The sequence below is a fragment of the Poecilia reticulata genome, chromosome 6, assembly GCF_904066995.2.
Source record: "Poecilia reticulata chromosome 6, P_reticulata-male-v2, whole genome shotgun sequence".
NCBI lineage: Eukaryota > Metazoa > Chordata > Actinopteri > Cyprinodontiformes > Poeciliidae > Poecilia > Poecilia reticulata.
In genome coordinates this window covers 22,462,191-22,472,316 of record NC_088835.1, presented here as the reverse complement: position 1 = coordinate 22,472,316, position 10,126 = coordinate 22,462,191, and the positions used below count along the sequence as shown (strand labels likewise).

Genomic DNA, 10,126 nt, shown 5'->3' with positions numbered 1-10,126 from the left:
ATTAACTCTTTAGAGTACTTCATGTTTTAATGTTGCTCTGTAGCTCTGCGTGTGTTCCATGTAACCTTTGTCAAGCAGCACTGGACAGTAAGAGCTCACATCCACTTGCACGTCATTTAGCTTACGATTTGTAATCCTCACTGAAAGTTCTCTTGCAGTTTTTGCAAAAATCAAACTCCAAGTTCCTTTTTATTTTTTATTGTGCTTGGGTGGATCCTAACATGAAGATAAGCACCATAATGCCACCCTCCCCCCATATGGACGATTGGGGGAGGATGATTTACAATTTCCTCCTTAAGCAGACAGATGGATGGACATCTTTATGTCCACTTTGGGGACATAATTTCCCCAAAGTGACTCAGCAAGTTTTACGTGAATCAAAATCATTATCTCTCAAAGTTAATTTCCTAACTACAGAGTGGTAATGTGGCTAAATCTTTTATTAATTTTACACTGGAATGTCATGCTGGCTGTTTCTATAAACACGTGATTTCAGTTCCAGTAAAGCCACGAGCAGCTCTCGCAGGTAAAGCATTTCAGTCTGGCTGGTGTTTGTTATGGGTTCCCCATGTGAAAATCTTGAGAGGTCACAGACAGTGACAGTGACCTGTAGGGGCCGTAAAGCTTTTCTAACCCCTGCCTTATTCCTGTCACATTCTTCACAGACAAGAAAAGAAAAGGAGGACGAGCGGCACCGGCTTACCTGCCATTTGCCCCCATGTGCAGCTGCCTTGTTAACCACTAGCATGGACATCTTCCCCACACCTAACAGCAGACGGTTTTGCTTAATCTCTCGGGGTCAGATCGAGTTTATTGGAGCATACTTTCAGAGGGGTTTCTTTAGGGGTAACTCCTCCAAATAGTTCCAGAGTGGGATTTGGACTCTGAACAAAAAGAGGGGCTCTGATATGAAGTCTTGCTTCAGCATTAGAAGGCGACTTGAGAAATCTTTTCAAATTATTGTGGATTTTCTATCATTAATATTTGAATAAATTCCCCATTGTGGATGCAAGGAAACTGTTTGTAGCCAGTTAACAAGGTCCTGGTACTATTCTGCCAGTATGCTTCCTATCAGAAGTTGTACAGTTAATTTAAATAGCTTAGTTTTCAGTTATTGATGTGGTTTATAGACAGATTCCAAAAAGTTGTTTTTTTGGGGGGGCGGGGGGTTTCTGATGTCTGAGGTCAGAAGCTATTGCGAGTCCAACTTAGTCTGCTTTATTCATCCTGAAACCAGTTCAAATGTGTGCTGGAAATCATTTTCTTGTTGGGGAGCCCAATTAGGATGTAAATGTTCTCCTATTGTATGTTTTTTTGGGTTTACTTCTATAGACTGTGAAAACCATGTGCTACATGGGAAATAATGAGAGTAGTTTGAAAAGTTACACATATATATCTCCATATGTATGTGGATTTGGAACATTTTCACAACTTACACAAGTTATTTTGAGGGCACGGCAAATTTACACTGTTACCAAGCTTTACAGTGACAACTTAAAATTGCATGAAAGTGTCATGTTTTCACTGTTGTCCCATGGACAAACATAATTACATATTTACCAAATGTGATTGCTGTAGTCTCTTGCTAGATGTTAGATTATGTAAATTATTCTTAGCAAGAAAAGTAATGTAGGAATTCAACATGGAAGACAAAATGAAATATAGGTTCATTCTTTATTTCCAGCTGTAAACAATAACGGTTCACATTCAAGGAAATGGAAAAAATATTAAAAATAAAAACACACTCCATTATTTTTCTGGAAGCTGCACTCCTCCCTCTATGCAACAAATATTACACTTTGACCAAACTGAATTTCACAGCTTTGAAAACTTATGTTGTGTTAAAGGCTATGTGTTGTTTAGTACAATAGTCAAAAAGTGAATGTATGGAGTTAGGCAGTTTTTAGTTTTAAATGACAGCATGCTCGAAATGGTTCTTTTAAGACCATTTCATTGGTATAAGCATCAACTGTACTGGAAGAATCTGAATACACTTTTATGTTTACATAAAGACATCTAAGTCCAGTGTGTACTTTTTTATATAACACCGATAAGTAAAGATTAAATATCCTGCACAAAACAGTTTTTTTTACAGTCCAGAAAGATGAAAGCCATTTTCTTGTTTATATTGAGGTCCAGGAAACATCTGCAACATGTGTGTTTTAGCTCACATTTTCTGAAGTTTGATGGATTTTCCAAATTCAGAGTCATTTGGTACTATTATTTTTTCTTCCCCATCTGGTAAAATGCACACAATTTCCAGCCTCTTATTCTCTCTTCATTTTTCTCTCAAAGTGAATCTGTCCTTCTTCTGGCAAACACAGCAGACATGCTTTTGACTATGCCCTTAAACCTCAGAGGTCTCTTTGTGGCGAGCTTGGCATCCTTCATCCTGTCCACGAGGCCGTTAAACACAGAGACGACGCTGTGGTAGTTCTCTGCGGCCGAGACTTCACAGAAGAGGCAGTCCGTGCTGAGGGCCAGCATCCGGCCCTCCTCACTCAACACTGTCCGTCTGTGGTGCAGGTCCTTTTTGTTGCCCACTATCACTATGGGGACTTTATCCCTGCTAAAGCAGTCTCTGGTGGATTTGATCTTCTGAACCAGCCTGCTGATGGCGTTAAAGCTGGCTCTGTCACAGATGCTGTAGACCAGGACGAAGCCATCTGCCCACTGGATCTTCTTATGGAAATGTGAGGTTTCCACAGACAAATCCTGCAAAATAAGACATTTAATAAAATTGCCGCATAATTTCTTTTTTTTTTTCCACCTGGTTTTTGCTTAAGATCGGAGCATGAACACCACTACCCCCATATAGGCCAATTGGAATTTTCCCATTCATCTTGTGCTCTTTCTTAATGCCAAGTTCAAATTTGTCTTTTTTGGCTTGTCACACTATCAAATAAAGCATTCACAAGTCTGGAGCTGTCTGAAACACGTTTTTTTCTACCCAGTTAAGGTTTGATTAGTGTAAACATTTAAATTCAAATTATAGATGATCAAATATAGTCCAGATTTTTTTCTTCTCATTTTCTGCAGTCCGAACATTGTACAGAATACAGATGGTGTTCACAACAAACAGACAGACAGATCCGTAGATTTTTTTGTATGTGGGCGCCCCTCAGGGTGTGGCACCCTGGACAGTGAACCAGGTCACCCGTCATCTACTGCATGTAAAACATCAATAAGGCAGCATCTTATAAGATTTATGAGATCTAGACAGTACATATACCTGAGAGTAAGGTGAGTCCCAGATATTCAGAGTGACCTCCCTGCCATCAACTATTAAACTCTGACTGTAGATGGATTCTGAAAAGTGAAAAGACATTTGTATCAGAGTTAATTCATTAAAACGGCATCAAGGTTAAGGAAGCAGAGTGGAAACTTACCGATGTCTCCATATTCGCCTATAAATCTCCGAGTCAACAGGCGCACTGTCATTGCTGAGGAAGAAAATAACCACCTTAATATTCAAACGCAATTCCAGAAGAGTTAGTCTTCAGTGGTAGAAAACGTGTTTTACCTGATTTCCCGACACTTTCTGTCCCCATAACAACAATATTGGCTTCCATTGTGGTTGGGAAACTTGCTAGATGTCCATGTGTGGATGAGGACCAGGTCTGCTGCTGTGTCCCCGCAGCCGTCTGAAGGCAGCTGTTATAAGAGAGGGACAGGTGGGCGGGGCTAGCAGGCGGACAAAACAACAACAGTCAGACCTCTGCTATAATTTAATGATTTCTATGTCACGTGCTAAAGAGGCAGCGCGTGGGGGGGGGGAAGAAATCAAATCAAATCGAGAGTCAGTGTGTGGTGCTAATGCTCCTACTGTACTGAGGAAGTGCAGCCCTACTAAACTCTAGCTTTCTCTCTAAAGGGTAAAAAGTAATATCTAATTTAAAGAGTCACCCTTTGTCCCCCCAAAAGTACATTAGTTACCCAGTGAATGAATTCAGAATCCAAACTGAGGCTGAAGTTGTTGCTACAGTTTAAGTTGCTCGTGGAAAAAAATAGAATCACGAAATCTGGTGATCAATCAAATTAAGACAACTGTGCATTTTTGAATTCTCTGAATAATCTGACTAGTCATCAATGCTATTGAACACAGTTTTCTGTTTGTATCTAGCACTGTATTACTTGCTGATCTGCTTTCAGAACTAACTAGCATGATTATGTGCTTGATTTTATTAACCCGCTGGTACGAAAGTGTGTGGAACATCTAGATTCAACAATCTGGAGGAGTGACTCTACCTTTGTCAATAAAGTGTTTGTGAAACCTAAATAGAGGAAATGGCAGAAGAGGGCTGATAGAAAATATTGTACTCAAATTGCTATGTTTTTTAGCATAAATGGTGAATTGTATTATAGTTTGTGAAATTCATTATTTTATTCACAGTTTTTATTTAAATAATTCTTAGCGGATTTCTACGCTCTGAGCGGGCACAATTCTGTTCTACTCAGAGCCGCCACAAGGGGGAGGTGTAGTTTAATAAATCCCCTGCCATAGAGACTTTTTCAGTTTTTGTTTATTTTGGTTAGCTAAACCTACAGTCTTCGGACATTGATTGGCTGAACAGAAAAAGGCCCTGTAATTGGCTGGGACAGTTTGTAGTTAGACCGCCTACAAATCAAACTAAATTATCTTTACATCTTTACTTTTTATAATGATTTGAGGAGCTTCGGATTACTTGTCTAGAATGTTTTCCTTAGATACGAATATGACACAGGCAGCTGTTTCTTGTAGTCACTCGTCATAATGGGAAAGATGTGAAAATATATTACTGCACCTGGAATAATAGGGAAACTTTTCTCTTTTAGGTGTACAAGTGTAAAAGTCATCTAAAGAAAATAAAGATGAAAAGTACTATGTTGGGTCATTGCAAAAAATCTCAGTTTCTCTATGAAGCAGGGGAAAAGCACTGCTGGAAAATTGCTTGGTACAGTCATTATGTATTATAACATCAACATTTCATCCAAAGCTGTTTAACAGGAAGCTGGTTCGCCAGTGTGTGCTTATGCAAATAAGTCTTCTTACAGACTTAACTTACACTCACTTTATGCTCATGATAATTTGCCTTTCCTCTATTTCCGGAGCAGTGATAAGAAAAGAAACGGAAAATTATCCTCCCAGTGAATGCCACCGGATGCCGTTCCTTATTTAAATTAACCCTTGATTTGCAATTCTATTTGAAATGTGAAGCTTAAAAAAAGAGAGGGATAAAAATGAACCGAGGTGACGCTTAATTCATTCGAGATGTGCAAAAGTGCTCATTTTAAAAATACAGTTTAACAAAAACACAACGTGATGTGGGATAAAAGCTGCTGCAGAAAATGTCAGCCAGACCTGAACTTCCCATGAACTGGAGGGATTTATTATTTTTGTGCCACATATTGACTAAAAGAGATCAAATTCTTTTTTATTTTATTTTTATTTTATTCTAGGTCAATTTGCTGCTCAATCAGTGAGTGGAACTGATGTTAGTTTGCAAATAAAACTCATGTATTTTTAAAAACCTGGCGGCTTAGAGTCATAGAGCAATCCTATAAGTGCTGAAGTTACAATAATGTCATCGTATCATTTAAATATATTCTACTACTGTTTGACGAAATATATAAAAATATCATGTTAAGCAAAGGCACATATTGTGCCACTGGAATAACTTCCAGAAAGCTTCATGATCCATGACACGGTAAAAATCCACACAAATTGTGCCGAGTCCTGAAAATGTCTTTAAAATAGCAAATAAACCAGTTTCATAAATAGTGTCTTACATTTTGTCATGTGCCAACCATAAACGTCAGTGTAATTTTTCAAGATTGTTTGTGATGGACCAACACAGAGCAGTGAATAATTGTAAAGTTGAAGGGGAAATTGTGTATGGTCTTCAAAGTAAAAATGTGGAACGTGTGTATTCAATATGGATTAAAATTTTGCAAGAATTTCCAATGCAATTACAATAAGTCTTGCAGGAAATGTCCCAAACAGCTTTTTACACATAACAGATATTTTTGGCTAACTTTTCCTTACCAAATAGCCGATTGGACTGGATAGACAGTCTCACATGTCTTGCCATAGATTTGATTTAGGACCAGATTTTATCAAAGCCAATCCCTTATGGCTCTGGTTGTATTGTCAGGATTTCTGGTCTGCTAAAAATGAGTCTTTACCTCAGTCTCAAGTTTTGCAGCCTACAGCAAATTTTATCCCAGAATTGTCAAGTATTGAGTCCTATTATCTCCCTATCGACTTTTTCCCTTCTCCATTCGAAGAAATGCATCTCAACAATAGGATGATTTGAACTGCATTTTTTGGGACAGCAGACTAAAATAATAATCTCCTCTAATCAGAACACATTTTTTAACAAACATTCTTACAGAAGGCGCATGTCTGATCTACAGAACACGTGGCAAAACTGCAAATGGGAAGTCTTATGACTTCCTTTTAACAATGATGTGTCTATTTGTTCTCTAGATTCTACACCAAAGTGGGTTAACTGAGGTGGCATTATTTATATCTTCTAATTGTTATGCAAAACCGAAATGCAGCCCTGTGGAATCGCACAGTCTTTTCAATCTGTAACAAAAGTGTGTTTTTCCTCAGAATGCTTTTGCCAGTTGACAAAACTGAAGGCATCCGTCATTAGCAGCCACTTACACACTGATGCTCTCATTAGACAGCTGTGACTGAAGACCACAGAGGAGGCAAGAGTGCGCCATTAGCATGTCATTTCCTAGAGAGGAAGGAAACTTTCAGACCTGTGCTGTCAGAATCACAGGATGAGAGTGAAAAGACCAGAATACCTTCGATTCACAGACTGAAACAATTCCTCCTCTGTCCCTCCGGAGTTGGCAAGGAAAGAACACAAAGTGGGCTCAGCAGAGAAAGTAAGGAAAACACAGAGTGGCTATTAAACAGTCATTTACATCTTATGCTACAATCAGATTTTGCCGCTTATTAAAAGCAAACTCAACTTGCTGTAAAGCGTTTGTTTGTTTTTCAGTATCTAAAACTTAATGAGCCCTTCTCTGGATATCTCGTCCAGCTTCCTGTCATGAAACATCAGATTTTGTCAATCTACTGTACCTCAAAGTGCAGTTTACAGTTGAAAATGTGCTTGGGAGAAAAAGTGCTGCCTAAATATTTCATAGTATAAATAACCGTAAGTGGCTTGTAATGGACTTTGAAAGCTTGTCAGAGTTTTACGTAACATCTCCTCCATCTCCTGCTCGTGTCAGAAAATGTGCTCAGACGTGACTGTTATAGACAAAGGCTTCTTCGTATCTCTGCTTTCGGAAGATTTTTTTTTAATTAGCTGCTCTCATTACAATACTCTTGAAAAAATAATTTAATTAGGTGTATTATTATGATATTTCAAGGCAAATATTTGACCTAACATGCACTCAACATCTTAGATTTTTATTCAAGCTAAAATTGATGTGAGATTTTCTTTTATTTATTTAACCTCATAATATTGCTCTTTTTGTTTTAATCTATGACAAAATAATATTTTTTAAAAAGCCTGTTACAATAGATGAAAGTTTGCAAGCCAAAAAAATGACAATGTGAAAAACATCAAGGGGTTTGTATACTTTTACAATGCATTGTACACTGTGTTGCTTTTCACATCAGTTGGCTGAATGGACACACAAACAGCATTAGCATTTTATTAGAAAACAAATAGGAGGGCAAATTTTACTCTGAGACAGTTATTACATAGTTATATATAATATGAACATTATAAACTAAAACCTACTGCATTTACCTCATATTTCTTCTGCTGGTTGGATTTGAAAAAATCTCTTTACAAAACCAGTGCAGTAGAAATTTTAAAACAAGAAGTTTTAAAACTTAAGTAATCCGAATAATTCAGTGCATAATGGAATCATCAGTTTACTGGGTTTTTTGTCCTTTCTGATGGGTATGGCACTAAGTTAGCATTGTTTGGCTTTTTTTTTTTTTTACATTTATTTATGGAATCCATAGCTCAAAAGTTTTGAATTAATTTTTACAGAATCGCTGTTCAGTGTAGAAATCATCTGAAGTCTAACCATGTGTAACCATATGTAAGACATCGGCCTTACTACTAAATGACAAACTGAGAATCACACAGAAGTATTTTCTATAATTTCTTGCAGCAAGAGAAAACAAATTTAGAGCACAGCTGAAAAATAACACCACGTTGCGTCTCCACGTGGTGTTTTGCCCTGGGCCGAAAGTCTATACCCAAAACTGCCACTATACTCACAGGAGTTCTTGGGGAAATAACCAAACCAAGTAACCAATATCCATCTATCCATTATCTAAAAACACATATCCCTGCAGGGTCGTGATGGGGGCTTGTGCTTATATCCACCGGTCATCAGGAGAGAGGCGGGATACACTCTGGACGGGTTGCTAGACCATTGCACGGCAACACAGAGCACACACTCACGCTACAGAGACCTATTAACTACACACATGAGTCACACACATGGACTGGGAGAACATGCAAACTCCATGCACGGAATTCGAGCCCAGGTCCTCCTTGCTATAGTCTTACATTCTTAGCGTTTCCAAAGTCATTATGTTTTGAGTTAATCCTGTGTGTTGAATGTGTTAAAAACACATTTGAATACCTGGCTAAAAACAGAAATGCAAATGGGTATGTGTCGGGGAAAGCATTCCATTAAAAGCCAGACACAATAAATATTCAGGAATGTATTTTACTTTTAAATAAATCACAGCACAGCCTTGAGCCCTGAAGCTCACTCAATAATTCGCAGACAGTAGATGTATTAGTTAAAATGTGACTGAGTCTAATGTCACCAAAACAAAATCTTCCACCAAAATAAAGAAAAGACACTTACAGACAACCCTCTCTGGATTCGCAAACATCTTATTCAGCGAGCCGTTCATCTGAGCTGCAGGGGGAAAATATGTCACAATCTGAGCTCACAGAGAGAATAAACAACCTCTGCTTCTACATTTATAACCTCTTACAACTTTAAATCCTGCTGCATACCACACACAGCAAAAATACAGCCAAAACTCTTTAACTCTTGTTATTTGGTAGCCTGGTAAAAACCAGCAACTTGACCTTCTTTAAAGTGATTTTTATTTTTATTTATTTATTTTTTTTTAGGAGACTTGAACAGGAAGACAGTGGCCAGGCTAATGGTTTACTAATAACTGAAGTTTTTCTTTAGCTCATATAGTGCCTTTCTAAAGTACTAATTGTCATGGTGAAACTTAGTGGTCGTAACATCATACTTTGAGGTTTTATTGTTTCAGCACAGGGGGCTGATGGGAGTATGGAAGGGCGTGAATACAGGGCAATTCTGGAAGAAAACGTGTTTTATTGTACAAACGTTTTTAGACTGGGACACGGGTTTAACTTTCAGAAGGACACCGACGCTTAAGATCCAACCAGAGTTATGATGGAAGGGGTATGGCACGCTGATGTATTAGTTTGGCCCAGTCAAAGTACAGGCCTAACTAGCTCTTGAAAATTACTGTTTATCTAACACTTTTCTAATCTGGAGCTGAGCTTGAGCAATTTTGCAAAGGAGAACAGATAGAAATATATAATTTGCCATTTACTAAACCAAAACATATCAAATCAAGAATTTGGAAGAGTTTGTTAATTCATGAAAACATAACGCTGCAGTGCAAGAGTGGCTTCCAAGTGGCTTTTCTATAACTTTGTTGCTCTACAAATCAGCAGTTTTAGAAGAGACTCAAAGACGCAGCATAAAAACAATAGTACCTTTTTTACATCGAGTAGTTATGAAAACAGACAGTTTAATCTGAGCTGTTTTAGGGAGACGTTTGGTCTTTTCCTTCTAATCCCTTTGTTGTGATCGGATGGGAATCAAATGACGCTCACAGACGGTTCACTCACAGGGCAATTCCTCCTTCATTTGCATGAATTTAACGTACGCAAATTAAGACGGAGGCCGGAGAGTCAGCATGCTTTTATGTCTGAATTTGCTATCCTGGCACTGCGTTGTACTTTCAGATTTGAAGACAATTGTTGCGTTAAAACAAGAAGAGCAATAAAAGACGACCATTTCTGCACAACAGATCACTTCCATGTTTTGTGTTGTACACTGCAGATTTACAAAAGAAAAGTGGAGAATATCTGCGGTA

The 10,126-nt window shown here is 38.1% G+C and overlaps 1 protein-coding gene across 2 annotated transcripts; it reads right to left on the bottom strand.

The window, feature by feature from the left end:
* Positions 1–1,660: 1,660 nt before the first annotated feature.
* LOC103466635 (ras-related and estrogen-regulated growth inhibitor-like protein) lies at positions 1,661–9,092 on the bottom strand. 2 transcript variants are annotated; one of them, XM_081608196.1, is made up of 6 exons: positions 6,799–9,092; positions 6,653–6,728; positions 3,524–3,684; positions 3,390–3,443; positions 3,233–3,309; positions 1,661–2,715 (listed from the first exon to the last, which is right to left on the bottom strand). In XM_081608196.1, exons 2-6 carry the CDS (start codon positions 6,718–6,720, stop codon positions 2,290–2,292), a joined length of 786 nt encoding a protein of 261 aa, XP_081464322.1. In that variant the 5' UTR covers positions 6,721–6,728; positions 6,799–9,092; the 3' UTR covers positions 1,661–2,289. The 2 variants fall into 2 exon arrangements, with proteins under 2 accessions (XP_081464322.1, XP_008410577.2); XM_008412355.3 differs by having other exon boundaries at positions 6,653–9,092.
* Positions 9,093–10,126: the final 1,034 nt, after the last annotated feature.

Bases quoted from the DNA above. Each gene is read 5' to 3' on its own strand.
- LOC103466635 (XM_008412355.3), bottom strand. From the start codon at position 6,720: ATGCTAATGGCGCACTCTTGCCTCCTCTGTGGTCTTCAGTCACAGCTG. The intron at 3,444-3,523 runs GTAAAACACGTT...TTTCTTCCTCAG, and splicing joins AGAAAGTGTCGGGAAATCAG to CAATGACAGTGCGCCTGTTG. The intron at 2,716-3,232 runs GTATATGTACTG...CTTATTTTGCAG, and splicing joins GGGACTCACCTTACTCTCAG to GATTTGTCTGTGGAAACCTC.